This window comes from Bos indicus x Bos taurus, chromosome 5, assembly GCF_003369695.1.
Source record: "Bos indicus x Bos taurus breed Angus x Brahman F1 hybrid chromosome 5, Bos_hybrid_MaternalHap_v2.0, whole genome shotgun sequence".
NCBI classification, from domain to species: Eukaryota; Metazoa; Chordata; class Mammalia; order Artiodactyla; family Bovidae; genus Bos; species Bos indicus x Bos taurus.
Window position 1 is genome coordinate 25,724,356 of NC_040080.1, and position 19,559 is coordinate 25,743,914.

Genomic DNA, 19,559 nt, shown 5'->3' on the forward strand with positions numbered 1-19,559 from the left:
TCACGCCAGTCATGTCCAACTCTTTGCAGCCTCATAGAAGAAATGGTAACCCATTCCAGTCTTCTTGCCTGGAGAATCCCATGGAGAGGTATCTGGTGGGCTACAGGTTGTGGGGTTCCAAAGAATCAGACATGACTGAGAGACCAACAAAAAAATAAATGATTAGCACCATCATCTTTCACATTATCTTTCAATAAGTGGGACAGCTACATTTTTTACAAGCATCTTTCTGATGCTTAAAACCTATAAATCCTGGCAAGAATAGAGAAGAGGGATGGGGAATTTAAAAATTCAGGCAAAATAATGTTTGTCAGGGCTTCACGTTATGAAAATAACACTTTTTTCACAGAACTGACCTGTCAGGGACCCCTATTTTTCATAACATATTAAGCCAGAAGAATGTCACACATTGCAGAACTTGCCTGGTCATTGAATTGTTGAGAACAGATGTATGTCATGGCTTCCTGGATGGCGGAGCCACCTCCTCCTGAGTGGATCATCAGCAAGGCATAGCTTCCCAGGTCTTTAAACTTGTCAACACAGTAGGTCTTAGAAACTGTTCCCATAGTAACCTTCAGTCAAACAAGTTGGCTCAGGCTGTCACGTACAAGCATGATAGAAAAAAAAATGCTGGCCACTCTTGTTCAGGATGCCACCAAAGGGGTAATATTAATTATTCAATAAGTAGACCAAAAGAGTGGTTATGGAACCATTTATGATCAGTGTCCTAAGAAGATACATCTGCTAAAATTTACATGTCCCTAAATATATAACTTGCTTGCTTGCTAAGTCGCTTCAGTCGTGTCCGACTCTGTGTGACCCCATAGATGGCAGCCCACTAGGCTCCTCTGTCCCTGGGATTCTCCAGGCAAGAATACTGGAGTGGGTTGCCATTTCCTTCTCCAGTGCATGAAAGTGAAAAGTGAAAGTGAAATTGCTCTGTCGTGCCTGACTCTTAGCGACCCCATGGATTGCAGCCTACCAGGCTCCTCCGTCCATGGGATTTTCCAGGCAAGAGTACTGGAGTGGAAATACTGGAGTATTGCCATTCTCTTGCTTTTCTGGAGCCATTTTATCTATAATTATTTGATGGGGAAAGTAATAAATTTCAGGTTGTTGTTATTCAGTCACTAAATTGTGTCTGACTCTTTGTGATCCCATGGACTATGGCATGCCAGGCTCCTCTGTCCTCCACTATCTCCCACAGTTTGCTCAAATTCACGTCCACTGAATTGGTGATGCTATCTAACCATCTCATCATCTGCTGCTGCCTTCCCCCTTTGCCTTCACTCTTTCCCAGCATCAATGTCTTTTCTAATGAGTCAGCTCTTCACATCAGGTGGCCAAAATACTGAAGTTTCAGCTTCAGCATCAGCCCTTCCAAATTCCAGGTAGTCTATTGTATTTTCTAATTAAACTTTCCCTTTTAGGTACACATGCATACACACACATACATGCATATGTATACATATATGTATGTATATATTATTTTTATATATAATGTAAATCTTAAATAGGACCATGATTCTATTCCTGTTGGTAATCTCCCAAGAAAGTAAAAATAAATCAAATTTACATACCCCAAAGAGGGGTATGTAAAAAGAATCAAGGAGAAAATTAGGTCATAAATAATGTAACAACAATTAGCTATTGTTTTTGAAGGCCCTAAGTATTTGGTATTCAAGTAGGTAATACACACATGTGATCTTGTTTTTCCCCCCAAATCTGATTATAATAGGTTCTAGCTTTTCCATAATTTACGAGAAGCAAAGGAGGCTCAAAGAATTAAAATGAGAGACTATCACTCAAGTGAGATTTGAACTCAGGTCAGCCTACCTCCAACATTTCTTTTTTATCTCCCAAACTGATTTTTTTCATGATATCACACTTTTTTTTAGCATGGCTCAAGCATGACCTAGAGGAAAAAAATCATAGCTTGTGTTGAGGGAGCTCACCACCAATTAAGGACAGCCACAGGGCTTCCCTTGTGGCTCAGCTGGTAAGAAATCCACCTGCAGTGCAGGAGACCTGGGTTTGATCCCTGGGATCAGAAGATCCCCTAGAGAAGGGAATGGCTACCCACTCCAGTATTCTGGCTTAGAGAATTCCATGGACTGTATTGTCCATGGGGTCACAAAGATTTGGACGTGAATGAGCGACTCACTTTCACTAAAGGACAGGTAAGTGGCTTAAATGGTAAAGAATCCACCTGCAATGCAGGGGACCTGGGTTCAATCCCTTGGTCAGGAAGATCCCTTGGAGAAGGAAAAGGCTACCTACTCCAGTATTCCTGCCTGGAGGATTCCATGACAGAGAAGCCTGTGGGGCTACAGTCCATGGGGTCACAAAGAGTCAGACACAACTGAGTGACTAACACTTTCATTTTTCATGAAAGTTAGCTTTTGGGAAATCTTTTTGGCTCCAGGATCTGACAGTATGGGACTGTGGTAAAATAGTCATAAAATTTGTAGTTCAAGCATTGCTTTGAGCACCAGCTCCTCCACATAACAGTAGAGTAGCCTGAAGAAACTTTAATTTCTTTGTGTTTCAGTGTGTTCATCTGTGAAATGAGATAATAACTTAATGGAAGTTTCTGAGGATTGAATGAGAAAATTTATTTGAAGCATTTTATAAAATATAAAATTACTGTTATAAATTACTGTTATAAATATAAAAATTACTGTTATTTTATAAAACATAAAATTGCTATTGTTATTATCTTACATATTATATTCAGTCTTGGCATATATCTTCACCATAAGTTTCTTTACACTTTAAAAAATGCCACATTGAATTCTTTCCTCAAATTAAATTAATGTGTTTGCTTTAATCCACAAAAGTTAAGAGTTCCACAGAGCTTCTACCCCAAGTCTGTATCAAGAGTCAGGAAATAATTCCTGCATTAGTATATATAATAAAATGCCATTTTAGTCATTCATAGGCACACACACATGGCAACTTGCTAAGGAAATATTATCCATATTTATTTAAATTAATGCTTAATGGGTAAAAATTGACTTATCATTCTACTCTGGTTGGACAGAGCAAACAGAATGCTGAGAGTGCAAAGATAATCTATTTAATCAAGGACATGGCCAGTGCAACAAATTCAAGGGTTATAATCCAGTAGCCTATGGGCTGAGACTGAACTGCAAATGTATTCTTCTTCTTTTTTTTTTTTTTTGTTTTTTTTATTTTGGTATGGCACTTTTTATTTGTAACACTTATTTACAATATAACCAATGTTCATGAACCCAGAAACTTACCACAACTCCAAAACAAAGCTAATATGAACATTCTCGTACATGTGTGCATTCATTTCTGCTGAGCATGTATCTAGAACTAGAATTCCTGGGTCATGTGCTATTTAAATATTCAGCTTTAGTAGATATTGCCAGTTTTCCAAAATGCTTAAGCTAATTTCCACTACCACCAGCAGAGAATGAAAACACCTCTTGGCCTGAATCGTTGTCAACACTTGCTTGTCTTTTAAATTTTAACTATCCTATGGGTATGTAGTTTATCTTACTCTTTAACTCCTTAAAAGTTGTCTTATGCTTTTATTACTTTATACTAGTAAAAGATGTGCCCTTTAAAATGTCACTAATAACTTCTTTTTTATCTTAATTTTTTATTTTATTTTTTAACTTTACAATATTGTATTAACTTCTTGATGACCAAATCTAAAGGCTTTTCTTCAATCCTTGCCCTTCGTCTCTTAGCAATGTCTGACACCACTGACCACCACTTTCTTCTTGACGCTGTATTCCTTCAACTCCCACGATATTGCTTTATCCTAGAAGATATACCTTTTTTTAATTGGAGAATAGTTGCTTTACAATGTTGTGTTAGTTTCTGCTGTACAACAACATCAATCAGCTATATGTATACATATATCCCCTCCCCCTTGAACATCCCTCCCTTCCCCTTCCCCCATTCCGCCCATCTAGGTCATCACAGAGTACTGAGCTGAGCTCCCTGTGCTATATAGCAGATTCCCACTAGCTATCTATTTCACATGTGGTGGTATATTTATGTCATTAAAAAGCACCATTACAACAAAATAAAGATATACTGGCCAAAGAAAACACATGTGTTTGCCCCTAGGCAAACATAAAATAAAGGGTATACTAGACTTTGGAATTGTGGATAAAGATGTACTTTCTATTTATGATAGATTAGGTTTGACATTATACATCTTTATCCACAATTCCAAAGTCCCATATAACCTTTATGTTATGTTTGCCTAGAGGCAACCAAATATGTTTTCTTTGGCCAGTATATCTTTATCTTTGTTGTAATGGTGCTTTTTAATGATGCTTTACGACAATGCCTGTACCTTCCCATTTGCTAACTATTCCATCATTCAATCCTCTTATACTTGACTGCTTCACATATTTATATTACCTGGCTGACATTTGAGTTTAGGCCCCTTTACCAAGAGACCAAAGAAATGAGGGCTCTGTCTTATGAAGTCACAAAGACAGAAATGGCTGTGTCTGAGCATGTTAAAACATGAAAGGCAGAATTGGTATGAATGTGGACTCAGGCACCTGGTTAGAACTGATGTATTCCAACCGAAAAGATACATTTAAGTGTTAGTCGCTCAGTCGTGCCCAACTCTTTGTGATCCCATGAACTGCAGCCCACCAGGCTCCTCTGTCCATGGGATTTTCCAGGCAAGGATACTGGAGTAGGTTGCCATTTCCTTCTCCAGTGGATCTTCCCAACCCAGGGATTGAATCCGGGTCTCCTGCACTGCAGGCAGATTCTTTTAGGACCCACATAAAGAAGTCTGGCAGTACAGAGCAGATTGTAAACATATTCACCCAGAAAGCCATTATCAAGGACCTGCTGTTTGATGAGTGAATTAAGTCAGACAGAGAAGGAGAAATATTATATGACATCCTTTATATGTGAAATCTAAAAAGAAATGATACAAATGAACTTACAAAACAGAAAGAGATTCACAGACTTAGAGAATGAGCTTATGGTTGCCAGGGGGAAGGGATAGTTAGGGAGTTTGGGATCGACATGTACACACTGCTGATTTAAAATGGATAGCCAACAAGGAACTAGTACAGGGAACTCTGCTCAGTGTTAAGTGGCAGCCTGGATAGGAGGGGAGTATCAGGAGAATGGATACATGTGTATGTGTGGCTGAGTTGCTCTGCTGTGCACCTGAAACTATCGTAACATTGTTAATTGGCTACAACACAATACAAAATAAAAAGCTTAAAGAAAAGAACCTGCTGTATGAGCTTTCTACTAGCACATAATAAAAACTGTATAAATTAATGTTCTTTATTACAATAGGGTCATCATTGTTGCCATTGTCATTGCTATGATTATTGGTCAGACACAATTCTAGGAAGGACAGAGTCACATAAGGCCTGTCTTTCTCTTTACTCACAAATTGAATATATCCCCAATGTCTTGCACAATTCCTGATATATACTGGTTGCTCAAAACATTTCTGAAGAATAATCAGAATAAATAATGGAAGATTAGGGAGAGGCCATCCTTAGCCTTTGAGACCAACATCCAAATTCTCCTCTGACAATTTCTGAAAGACATTTGTCAATCATTCTAGGAAGTTGTCAGGGCAACTCTAGGACTGTGATCTTCCTGAAGGAAATGAAAGGAAAGACTGTGTGTGCTCAGTCATGTCTGACTCTCTGTGAATCTACGGACTTTAGCCCGCCAGACTCCTCTGCCCATGGGGTTTCCCAAACCAGCATACTGGAGTGGATCACCATTTCTTCCTCCAGGGGATCTTCCCAACCCAGGGATTGAACCCGCGTCCCCTGTGTCTCCTGGATTGCAGGTGGATTCTTTACCACTGCACCAAGACTATCTTGTTGGAAAAGCTTTCCCAGGAACCAGACAGGAGTCTAAGTGGATGCATTACATAATGTCTGCAGAGAATTATGGTCGTAAGGGCTATATAAGCACCAGACACCATTAAGATTACTATTTAGAGAAATGTCTATTTAGTTCTTTGGCCCATTTTATGACTGGGTCATTTATTTTTCTGGAGTTGAGCTGTAGGAGTTGCTTGTATATTTTTGAGATTAGTTGTTTGTCAGTTGCTTCATTTGCTATTATTTTCTCCCATTCTGAAGGCTGTCTTTTCACCTTGCTAATAGTTTCCTTTGATGTGCAGAAGCTTTTAAGGTTAATTAGGTCCCATTTGTTTATTTTTGCTTTTATTTCCAATATTCTGGGAGGTGGGTCATAGAGGATCCTGCTGTGATGTATGTCAGAGAGTGTTTTGCCTATGTTCTCCTCTAGGAGTTTTATAGTTTCTGGTCTTACATTTAGATCTTTAATCCATTTTGAGTTTATTTTTGTGTATGGTGTTAGAAAGTGTTCTAATTCCATTCTTTTACAAGTGGTTGACCAGATTTCCCAGCACCACTTGTTAAAGAGATTGTCTTTAATCCATTGTATATTCTTGCCTCCTTTGTCAAAGATAAGGTGTCCATATGTGGGTGGATTTATCTCTGGGCTTTCTATTTTCTTCCATTGGTCTATATTTCTGTCTTTGTGCCAGTACCATACTGTCTTGATAACTGTGGGTGTGGAGAAAAGGGAACCCTCTTACACTGTTGGTGGGAATGCAAACTAGTACAGCCACTATGGAGAACAGTGTGGAGATTCCTTAAAAAACTGGAAATAGAACTGCCTTATGATCCAGCAATCCCACTGCTGGGCATACACACTGAGGAAACCAGAAGGGAAAGAGACACGTGTACCCCAATGTTCATCGCAGCACTGTTTATACTAGCCAGGACATGGAAGCAACCTAGATGCCCATCAGCAGATGAATGGATAAGAAAGCTATGGTACATATACACAATGGAGTATTACTCAGCCATTAAAAAGAAAACATTTGAATCAGTTCTAATGAGGTGGATGAAACTGGAGCCTATTATACAGAGTGAAGTAAGCCAGAAGGAAAAACACCAATACAGTATAATAACACATATATATGGAATTTAGAAAGATGGTAACAATAACCCTGTGTACGAGACAGCAAAAGAGACACTGATGTATAGAACAGTCTTATGGACTCTATGGGAGAGGGAGAGGGTGGGAAGATTTGGGAGAATGGCATTGAAACATGTAAAATATCGTGTATGAAACGAGATGCCAGTCCAGGTTCGATGCACGATACTGGATGCTTGGGGCTAGTGCACTGGGACGACCCAGAGGGATGGTATGGGGAGGGAGGAGGGAGGAGGGTCCAGGATGGGGAACACATGTATACCTGTGGCGGATTCATTTTGATATTTGGCAAAACTAATACAATTATGTAAAGTTTAAAAATAAAATAAAATTTAAAAAAAAAGATTACTATTTAAAAAAATTGAGCATTCCATCATTCCCTATATGGTAACCTTAGCACAGCAGAATTGTTTAAGTGTTCCCTCTAAAATCCCCTCTGATAAGACTAATCATTGACTGGATTGCCAGCTGGTGCACTGGTAATTTTCTAGAAGTATATCACACAGACGGATCAACATGGGCAGATCTGGCGCACTTGCTTGGAGACCGCTCAGGTCTTACGCGAACTGTTACAACAGCCTCCTTACTTTCTCCTGGCCTTAGATGAGCCCAGTCAGACAACTCCTAACTATACTTGTCCATCCTCCTAACTATATCGGCCTTTCTAAATTGTGATCTGTCTAATCATGTCACTTTTCTACATTAAAACTGTTCACAATTTCTTTTGGGCTAAAATACATCCTGATTCCTTAACAAGGCACAAATTGTGCTAGGGCTCTCCAGCTTCTCTTCTGAGCATCCTACCACTATCTAACTACTCCACAGCACTGTGGAGCCTCTTCCCACTTCTCTAGGAACTAGTGTATAGAAAAGTCTAGGTGACTTTTCTGACCGTTGTACCCCTGGGAAACTCCTAAGTAGCTTTCAAGCATTGCTTTCACCCTGAAACCTTCCCTGATGTCTATCCAGAGAAACAGAATGGATCGCTGTCTTCTTTACACGTCTATAATACTGGATAATATTCTTCTTTCAAGATCTTTGGCTGCAAATTTTGGAAGTCCAGCTTTAAACAACATAAGCTATAAGCTGGAATTTATTCACTCATGTCACCAAACTGCATGGTGGGTGGGCCTTATGATGACAGAGACTGGGGCCTTTGAACAAATCAGAAATTCTCCCTCAAACAATGATCTTCAAGGGGCAGAAATTACAGACACTGACTTCCCCAGGTCTGCATCCACACACACAAGAGACCAGAAGAGAAGGGCTCCTTCTCACTAATTCCAGTTAAAACTTTTCAGAGGAAGCATTTCGGTTGTCTGGCTTGGTCCACGTACGTGTCCCTGTAACTGTCTTCATGGGGAGGGGATAGGTACTATGATTCACCCAAACTGAGTCCTGGGGTGCTTTCACCTGGGAGTTGGGCACCATAATCAGCAACCCCATCAGCATCCTTACGGGCTTTATAATGGAGAAGAAGCAGTGATCCAGAGAAGAGGGCACAATCTAAGTAGGGATTTCAGATAGGCAGGAAAAACAGGTATCAACCAGTTTTTCAAAGTTTTTAATGATTTTCAGCTGGGTTATAACTATGCACCTCTCCCTGGAGTCTGAGCTTCTGGAGTTTAAGTATCCTGTCTTACACACTTCTCTTTCACTAACACCGAGCACGCTAGCACTATGCCTGATGTCATGTTGTCAGTTAGCTAATGTTTGTCGTTGAATTAATAAATGCTATTTCTCCAAGGATCTGTGATTAAAACATCCAGTGAACATAACTACTGAATTTGGCTGGGTTTTGAAGTTCGTTAAGTGACTATTTACAGAACCTCTATAGTTTAAAGGTCATTCAATGGTTCAAAACATAACTAAAACAAAACCTGTTTTTACACACTCCAAAATTTATACATACACATAAACTTAGAAAACAACGTCAAATTTTATGAATCCAAGAGTAGGGATATCTGCATTATATGGTCTTAAAAATGCAAGCAGTCAGTAAGTTATCTATGATGTGGCATTTTGAATTTGATGTGGTGATGGAATGATATCTTGGGTTTTTTTTTTTTTTATCTCATGGTCTTTGTGTGAATGACTTTTATTTTCTTCATTAATTTGAAAGACATGCTAAAACAGAAAAAAATAGAACATCCACTGAATGAAACGTTTATACCATGCAAGACAATACCATCAGGAACATTCCAAAATATTCCCTTTTTTTTTTCTTGTTAACTTATTGGGAAAATTTTAGTCCATGATGTTAATTACAACTTTAAAATTTTTTGAAGCTTGGAATGGAATAATAATTATAAAATAGATATCTCTATTTTGCTTAGTCAGTCATGGGTAATTATTTTTACCATCTTTATGGAGGTATAATTGACAGATACAAATTGTACATATTAAAGTTTGATTTTTTAAAGTTTTATTTTATATAGGAGTATAGCTGATGAACACAATAATTTTTGAAATATAGCTAATATTAATTGATTTCACACTTTTAGCACTTTTGTAAAAGCCATCTAACCCTTACAAAAATCCTAGGAGTTATAGGAATTATCCCTATTTTATATATTAAGAAGCTATGGTTAAAAGATCCCTGGGATTTCCCAAGTTCACAAGGGTAATACTCTGCCCAAAAAGAATAGAAACTCAGACCATCTGATTCCAAGTCCATTGCTGTTTTCTTAAGGAAATTATTTAATCTCTCTGAGTAAAATAGGAATAACACTGATTTCTTTTTTAATTGATTATTTACTTATTTATTTATTTTTGACTGCACTTGGGCTTTCTATAGTTGTGGCAAGTGGGGGCTACTCTTCCCTGCATTTCTTGGGGTTTTCATTGCGGTGGCTTCATTGGTTGTAGCTCACAAGCTCTAGAATGCAGGCTCAGTAGTTGTGGCACACAGGCTGAGTTGTCCCACAGCATGAGATCTTCCCAGGCCAGGGGTCAAACCCTTGTCCCTTGCATTGGCAAGTGGATTTTTAACTACTGGACCACTAGGCAAGTCCCAATAACACTTACTTCTAAAGATGGTTGTAAGGAATAAAAGGAACATATACATAGGTATGTATCAGTTCAGTTCAGTTCAGTCACTCAGTCATGTCCAACTCTTTGTGACTCCATGAACTGCAGCACGCCAGGCCTCCCTGTCCATCACCAACTCCTGGAGACCACCCAAACACATGTCCATTGAGTTGGTGATGCCATCCAACCATTTCATCCTCTCTCATCCCCTTCTCCTCCTGCCCTCAATCCCTCCCAGCATCAGGGTCTTTTCCAATAAGTCAGCTCTTTGCATCAGGTGGCCAAAGTACTGGAGTTTCAGCTTCAACATCAGTCCTTCCAATGAACACCCAGGACTGATCTCCTTTAGGATGGACTAGTTGGATCTCCTTGCAGTCCAAGAGACTCTCAAGAGTCTTCTCCAACACCACAGTTCAAAACCATCAATTCTTTGGTGCTCAGCTTTCTTTATAGTCCAACTCTCATGTATATACATATACATATATACATATCAGTCAGTTCAGTTCAGTTCAGTCGCTCAGTCATGTCCAACTCTTTACAACCCCATAGACTGCAGCACACCAGGCTTCCCAGTCCATCAGCAACTCATGGAGCTTGCTCAAACTCAAGTCCATCAAGTCACTAATGCCATCCAACCATCTCATCCTCTGTTGACCTGTTCTCCTCCTGCCTTCAATCTTTCCCAGGATCAGGGTCTTTTCCAGTGAGTCAATTCTTCACATCAGGTGGCCAAAGTATTGGAGCTTCAGCATCAGTCCTTCCAATGAATATTCAGGGTTGATTTCCTTTAGGATTGACTGGTTTGATCTCCTTCCTGTCCAAGCGACTCAAGAGTCTTCTCCAGCACCACAGTTCAAAAGCATCAATTCTTCAGTGCTCAGCTTTCTTTATGGTCCACTCTTACATCCATACATGATTATTGGAAAAACCATATCTTTGACTAGATGGGCCTTTGTTGGCAAAGTAATGTCTCAGCTTTTTAATATATATATTATATATATATATATAATGCCTAGTGCAAAGCTTCATCCAGATCAAGGGACAGAGAGACAGGTCAATGCACCACAGTTGCTACTTTTGTCAAGGATGCTAGAAGAGATTCTTGGACTTATGATGAGTCCATACCTGTGGCCAGTTCACGTCCTTATCCCATATCCCAGGGGATTCATCCCCCATTTTTTCTCCTCTTTAGTGCTGCCCACTCTATTTCCAGTAGCTTCTTTCTCCCAAGACTGGCTATAGAACAGGTGGCAGGCTCCTGGGCTCCCCTTCCTTGCTGAAGCCAAGCCCCCAGGCTCCGTTTTGCTGCCTTAAGCCAGGTACCTCCAGTTTAGGAAAAGAGAAATACCAAGGGGCACCAGAACGTGTGGATCCCAGACCTTGTTCTGACATCGACTATCTGCCTGACATTTGCACCACTGTTCTCTCAAGTGTGAAATGAGGGTGTTGGACCAGAGAAATTCCTATATTAAACTTTGTTCTGCAAAGGACATTTCAGTGAAAATATTTTTACTGTAGAGTCAAGCAATAGCATTACCAGTCTCAGAAGGAAAAAAAAAAGTTTTAAATATTTTTCTAGCCACCAAATAAATCATCATTGGCCTTGCCTAAGTGCACCAGATCCATTTCGATTATTCCTAACGCTTCTTTCTGGCCCTGCTTCTCAGCAAGGATAGCATGCCTGCAGCATACATTCAGAATTTTTTCCTGAATATAGATTCCAGGAAAAGCTAGAGCAAAGAGGACAGAGAAGAAAGAAATAGCATAGATGACATTTCTTTTAGGCTCACTGCCTAGATCGCACTTGGCCTGCTGCCTTCTTCTCATTAGTTCCACTGACTGAATCTGATTAGCCCACCCTGATTTATTTTTGGCAACCTGGGAGCACATGGGCCAATGCTTATTTTCATGGCTGATACAATCATCCTCAAAGCTGTTGTTAGCATTTGGAAGATTAGTTCCTTTCCCTGGAAGCTGTTACTGTCTACAAAGCATCGTGACACATGAGACATATATTTCTTCAACACGCTACAAAATTGAGTTTATTTATTCTTCTTTTCGTTATCACAAACACTTCCAGTTTACTGGCTGTTAAAACATACAGCAAAGAATTCTTAGCAATTGCATATTCCATGTCTATAAACTTATTATTCTCTGAATTAGTGAATCGACTTCTGTAATCAATAATGTATAAAAACCAGGTTTCAGGTCTATTGGATATTCAGTGCTTGCATCAGCCTCATGTTCCACCTGACCACTGCCAATGGAGAATGGGTCATGTTTTAGATTTGACCCCAGAAGTACAGAACTCAGTTTTAAAAGTCTGCACATGTATCAGAGGATGAGAGACAAATGTGAACAAAGGGATCTGGGACTTTCCTGGTGGTCCAGTGGTTACGACTCCGTGCTTCCATTGCAGGGGGCATGGATTCAATCCTTCATTACAGAACTAAAATCCCACATGCTACAGGCTGTGACAAATATTTTTTAAAGCAAATCTAGGGGCTTCCCAGGTGGTGCCAGTGGTAAAGAACCTGCCTGCCAATACAGGAGACATAAGAGACCTGGATTCGACCCCTGGGTCAGGAAGATCCCCTGGAGGAGGACATGGCAACCCACTCCAGTATTCTTGCCTGGAGAATCCCATAGACTATGGAGCCTGGTGGGCTACAGTCCATACCGTCACAAAGAGTCGGACATGACTGAAGTCATGCAAGTGGTACTGTAGTTATTGTTTGGAGTCCATTTCACTAACATAATATAAATGTATTAAAAAAAATAAAGTAAATCTGTACTGACGATCCATTGTTAAAGAAATTTTCCCAGGCCTATTCAGGTCACAAACCACTTGGCATATGCCATGTGCTGGTCTTAGACCTGAAAACACAGCTACAAATAAGATGCAGTCTCTGCCCTGGAGGACTTACAGACTAGTGAGGTAGGGATGTTATGAACACTATTAAGTCTACTAAATGTTAACATAGAATTAAACTTCTCTTAATAGCCAGATAGTCTTTATAAGTGGTGCTAAGTCGTTTTCATCATGTCTGACTCTGTGTGACCCTATGGACTATAGCCCACCAGGCTCTTCTGTCCATGGGATTCTCCAGGCAACGATACTGGAGTGGGTTGCCATGCCCTTCTCCAATTCTTTATTAGTACCAGGACCTTTAAAAACTAGATTTCTTTAAAAAATTAAATAAGAAGAAAAAAATCAGTATATTTTTACGTCTTCTTTTAAAGGACTGATGTATCACATGCTTGATTTGTCTTGACACTATGCGAGGTACCAAAATCAATAAGCAGATTAATTCTAAGAGGAGAAGGCTCCCATATAATTAATATAATCAGCAATCCTTTCATTCATTTTACAAATGCTTATCAGCTATATACTGTGTGTCAGTCTCAATGTTAGGAAAATAAGTCAAGAGGAGAAGACAAAGAAGTGTGGAAAGATCAAACTTGATACTTGTGTAGATCAGTGGTTAAGAGTCTGAACTGTATGTGTGACCTGGGATCAAGTGACTTACTCTTTCTGGCTCTCAGTTTTCTCAGCTACAAGCCGAGATTAAAAATAATAATACCTGTCTCCTGACATCCCTATGAATCTTAAATGTGATGATTATGTTTACCAAGCCTGCCTACCTTGGTATCTGGATGCTTGTAAGTCCTTGACAAGTTTCAGCAATTTTTCTGTCCCACTTTCATGGAAGAAAAACCTGAGGCTCAGAGCAATGAAATAATTTGTCCTGGACATCACACACACCCAGAAGGAAAAGTGAAACAGAACAGCAAACGTTACAAAGTACACGAATTTTGTCAAGATCAGAGAACAGAAGTCCCAGTCTGCCTATGGAGTGTGGGAAAGAATCAGGAAGGAATATTTAAACCAACTACACAAATGATTTTTCAAATACTGTTCATAAACAGTTACCTGGGGACTTGGAGCAAAGTTTTCAGTGCACTGACTGCTGACTTTTCCATCAATGCCCACGGCTTTTCAGTCCAGTCCCTTCTTCAAAGAGCATCATGGTTTCTTTTAATGAGGACTGGCTAAAATTTAAAGAGAAGGATAATAAGGTTTCTCAGCCCTGATTTTTTTTTTAGTTGTCAGAACTGGCAGGTGAGATGTCAAGGAGAAAATAACTGCGTTGAAACATTTTTCTAGAATTTTCTTAGGACTACAGCAGGACTACTCCCTCCCAAGTAAAACAGTGCTTCTTCAAACCATATAGCTTTTTCAACAAAGATGAAACCAAGGACTTCTCTGAAAGTTGAGTGCCAAGATGATTTTCATTCATTTATTTTTACACAGTTCCATGATGTTTTTATTTTGTGTTTACTAAATGGCACAATCCGTGAATTGGAAGTAGCTTTTCAATCTGGAAGAATACTAAAAGTAAAAAGGCCTGAGAAGATCAATAGCCACAATAGGGCTAATATTCCTCTTTTTGATTTTCCACATATACTAAAAAAAACCTGTGTAACCTTATTTCAGGAAGCAATACTTGTCACAACATTAATTTTGGGGGAAATTATCTCAGTATAATTTTAATGAAAATAATCTGAAACTTGACCTCCATTTTCTTTTTCTCTGTTTTCTTAAACAGGATGCTACCACATTCCACGTAACTGTCCGAGATGATAATAGCATCGCTGTCTCTTTAGAAGCTTCAGACATCATGAGTCCATCATCTGTGTATGTTGTGAAGATAACTGGTGAATCAAAAAATTACTTCTTTGAATTTGAGGAATTCAACAGTACTTTGCCTCCTCCCATTATCTTTAAGGCCAATTATCATGGCCTATATTACATAATCACTCTGGTGGTGGTAAATGGAAATGTGGTTACCAAGCCGTCTAGATCAATCACTGTGTTAACAAGTAAGCATCATATGTAATATGATCCTCTGTGTTTCTTTATTGGGTGTATTCTCTTGTAGTTCTCAGTCAGTCCAGAACGGCAAGATCAACTGCCTTCAAATCAATTGACAAGGTTCAAAGTTCTGCTTCACTTGGAATATAGTTTCTCACAGAAGTTGATCACATTATATTGTAACCTTCTGTTTAAAAAAAAAAAGTGTTTTAAACAAAAAAGTCAACCTCAATAGTGTATTTTGAGATTGAATGGCCATTTTAGATTCATGATTGAACCATGTAATTTGCTATTATATAACTTAATAGTATGATCATAATTAAGTTTTTTTTTTCCACTAGAACATATAGTCTCATGTTAAGCAACTTGCTTTTTGAAGTAAAGAATTTACACTCATATTTAGCTGGCTCAAATTCCAATTACACATTTTTACCTGAGAGAGAATAAAAGACATCACTTATCAGTTGCTTTTCCCCACCTCAGCCTGAAAATAGCCTATGTTTCCAATGCCCAAGAAAAAACCTGAGGAAAAAAAATGTCATTGACATTTTAATCCTTAGTAACTCCTGCCTTAAGAGGTCATGCTGATATTAGAAGTTTTTTAGGAGTGGTTTTATCTATATATGATTTTTACTTTACTCTCTGACTTTAAAACCTACTCTCAAAATAAAATTCAATTCTACTGTATAAGGTGAGGTTGTTGTTGTTTAGTCGCTAAGTCGTGTTGTGGACTGTAGCATGCCAGGCTCCTCTGTCCATGGGATTTGCCAGGTAAGAATACTGGAGTGGCTTGCCATTTCCTCCTCTAGGGGATCTTCCTGACCCAGGGATGGAGCCTGAGTCTCCTGCATTGACAGGTGGATTCTTTGCTGCAGAGCCACCAGAGAAGCCCCATAAGCTGAGGTATAGATGAAAACTGTTATCTATCAGTTCAGTGGCTCAGTTGTGTCTGACTGTTTATGGCCCCATAGACTGCAGCACGCCAGGCCTCTCTGTCCATCACCAACTGTTATCTATTAGATGGTAGAGTTTATCACTTAAGCAATGTAATGTCTCAGCAAAGTTCTTTTTGTTCATTGTTCCTCAGTGCAAATTTTCCAGCGACTGTAACCTTTTAATTGCCATCTGAAAGTGATCTTTCTGGCCACAGTTAAGGAAAAGGACATAGTGATATTTACATTGGGGTAAAAAGAAAGAGAAACACCAAGAAGCAAGAATGCAGAATCAAGCTAAAGGACCTATTTTTAACATGTCTGTCAAAAATTATTTAAAGTTTCCCTTGGCAGAATACCAGGAACAGTACTGAGTTCTAAAAATTAGGAATGGCACAGACTCAAGACCTTCATGGTTTAAAGATATAATGAACAAATCTATAAGCTCACTGAATCAAAGAATGGACTTGCCTGGTGAAATACTATCTTAAGCTTCGGAAATAGTGAATTAGGAGCTAATAGAGCCAGGCAGCAGATCTAGGTACATAATGCCTGTAATATAACTCCTTGAAATCAGAAGCCCTCTACTTTATTCATCTTCATAATGTCAAAGGAACATCTAGCATAACCCTTATGCTTAATTGGTGATAAATAAATATTAATTCAATTTAGTTAAGCGAGTAACAGGAAAAAAGAGCCAGGGGAAAAAAGGGCTAAGACACAGAGAAAAATAAAGCTGTAGTGACTTTTGCTGACCCAACACTCATTAACATGAGCTCAGCTACTCTGGATTAGACAAAGCTGGAGAAGTCAGCTTTTAGTTAACGGTTCACAAAGAAATTTAAGTAAGTAAATAATGAAAGATTTCTGAAATATATTGTTGATATTTTAGCACATGAAGTAAGTTCTATTCAAAGTATCTTCTATTTTCTTTTGTGATTTTATTCTTTGATATGCGGGCTGGGAGGTGTGTTGTTGATGATCCAAAAACTGGGCAATTTTGCAGAGACCTTTTTGTTGATCTAAGTAGATGAGAGACCGTTGTTGCTGTTCAGTCACTGTCACTTTTGACTCTTTGAGACCCCATGAACTACAGCATTCCAGCTTCCCTGTTCTTCACTATCTCCTGGAGTTTGCTCAAACTTATGTCCACTGAGTCACTGATGCCATCCAACTATCTCATCCTCTGTTTCCCCTTTTCCTACTGCCCTCAGCATCAGGGTCTTTTCCCAGAATTGAGGTCTTTTTCATTGAGTCAGCTTTTTGTATCAAGTGGCCAAAATTGGAACTTTAGCTTCAGCGTCAGTCCTTCCAATGAATATTCAGGGTTGATTTCCTTTAGGACTGACTGGTTTGACTGCCTTGCTGTCCAAGGGATTCTCAAGCATCTTCTCCAGCACCACAGTTAGAAAGCATCAGTTCTTCAGTGCTTAGCCTTCTTTATAGTCCAACTCTCATATCCTTTTATGACTATTGGAAAAACCATAGCTTTGACTATATGGACTTTTGTCAGCAAAATGATGTCTCTGCTTTTTGTCTAGGTTTGTATAACTTTTCCTCCAAGGAGCAAGCGTCTTTTGATTTTGTGGCTGTAGTCACTGTCTGCAGTGATTTTGGAGCCCAAGAAAATAAAATCTGTCACTGTTTCCACTTTTTCCCCATCTATTTGCCATGAAGTGATGGGACCAGATGCCATGATCTTAGTTTTTTGAATGTCAAGTTTTAAGCCAGCTTTTTTACTCTCCTCTTTCACCCTCATCAAGAGGCTGTTTAGTTCCTCTTCACTTATGCAAATTCAATCGAATGGCCTATCTTGTTATGCATTCTGTGAGCACTGGTTGAGTGATGTTTTAATAAATGTCAATTTAGGTCACGTTGGTTGTTCAAGTCTTCTATCCTTAATGATTTGCTTTCAACTTGTTCTAACAGTGATTGACAGAGAGTGTGGGTCTGTTTATTTCACATTTCACTTCTTTTAATTTATGCTTTATCTATTTTCAAGCCCTATTGTTATGTTGTTAGGTGCAAATAATTTTAGGATTACTATGTCTTCTTGTTGGAGAAGGAAATGGCAACCCACTCCAGTACTCTTGCCTGGAAAATGGGTTGAGCTTCTTATCTGTATGCAATGTCCTCCTTTATCCCTCATCAAATGACTTGTGTTGAAGACTATTTTGTCTGATATTAATATAGACATTTTAGTTTTCTTTAAGTATTTTCATAGTTTACTTGTTTCATCTTTATACCTTAACCTACTTACATCTTTATAGGTAAATGGGTTTCTTGTAAACAGCATACAGTTGGTTCTGCTTTTTCCCCCAATCTGAAAATCTCTGTCTTTTAATTGGAGTGTTTAGACTAGCACTAGCCAATAATCACATATGTAATATTAAATTTTCTGAGAGACACATATTTTCTGAAAAGGTGAAATAAATTTTAATAACATAGTTTACTTAACCAATTGCATTCAAAATATTATTGTTTTAGCATGTCAACTTAAAAAAAATACGCACAACCTAAAAGTTGAAAGTTAAGTTTTGTTTAGGGAACATACGGAAAACTTCAAGCTCTGAAGGCAGCATCTCAAGTGACCCTGAGAAAACTGCTCCAAGGAGGCAAATGGGGAGCTAGGATATACAGGAGTTTTGCAACAAAGGGCAGATAGTAGGAACAGCCAATTGTTAATAAAAGCAAATAAAATATCTCAAGGAATGTAGCCATCTTCTATGTATGGGAGGGACTTCCTAGAAAATGCTAGTGGGAAAGAATCCACCTGCCAGTGTAGGAATTGCAAGAGCTGTGGGTTCCATCCCTGGGTTGGGAAGATCCCCTGGAGTAGGAAATGGCAACCCACTCCAGTGTTCTTCCCTGAAGAATCCCATGGACAGAGAATCCTGGCAGGCTACAGTCCATGGGGTCACACAGAGTCAGACACGACTGAGCATAAATGCACACACACTGCCTGTATGAATCAGGAAAATGCTAGTTGCTTTCTTCTCTCCGGCTTTAATGGTGCTCCTTCTTTCTGTCGTGCCCTACTAAAGGGAAAAGAGTTGCTGTGTCCCCTCTGGTGTCCCAGAGGGGCTCATCTTTGGAATTTAGCTCATTTGGTTGCCTTGCAATCTCATCTCTCTGATAAACTCAAGAAAAATTATGTCTCACGCATTATTTGGCTTTTTCTTCTCACTGTTAGATGTCGAGGGATAATATTGAATTGCAGTTTTCTGCATCCTAATTGAAAGAGGAAACTTGCATTGATATCTAAAGAGTAAAAATTAATTAATGATGGTTTATTGTCTCTCACTTTCTCTTGCATTTTCAAATACTTAATTACACCATCCCAGTTTTGAAAGCAGTAACAGTTTGGGACTATAGGAACTGGGTTTTTTTGTACAAATATTTCTGGGACATTAGTGATATTTAGGTTTCAGCTTCCTCTTTTAAAAAAGAGAGGGTTAAAATGGATGACTAAGATTACTTTTGAGCTCTAAAATTACCATTATTTATTAGCTAATGATGTATTTTTCCCATCTTTATTTTTCTAAGGGGAAGGCTTCTTGAAAGTTTACAAAACATTTGTAGGATCTGCTCCCATAGCTGACAAGTTGAGAATGAAAGGGTACATTTGATGCAGTCATTTATTGTCTGTTGCATCTTTGTCTTCATGAAATAAGCAATGACAAAGCAATTGGCCCTAGGGCAGTCCTTTG

General features: G+C 38.9%; 1 protein-coding gene across 4 annotated transcripts in view; it reads left to right on the plus strand.

Annotated features, from left to right (window-relative positions):
- Positions 1-19,559, plus strand: part of PTPRO (protein tyrosine phosphatase, receptor type O) — a 260,730-nt gene that overhangs the window by 133,015 nt on the left and 108,156 nt on the right. For all 4 annotated transcript variants that reach the window (XM_027541422.1, XM_027541423.1, XM_027541425.1 and 1 more), the window contains exon 2: positions 14,652-14,925. In XM_027541422.1, coding sequence (XP_027397223.1) covers positions 14,652-14,925 — 274 coding nt within the window. The remainder of the gene's footprint in view (positions 1-14,651; positions 14,926-19,559) is intronic.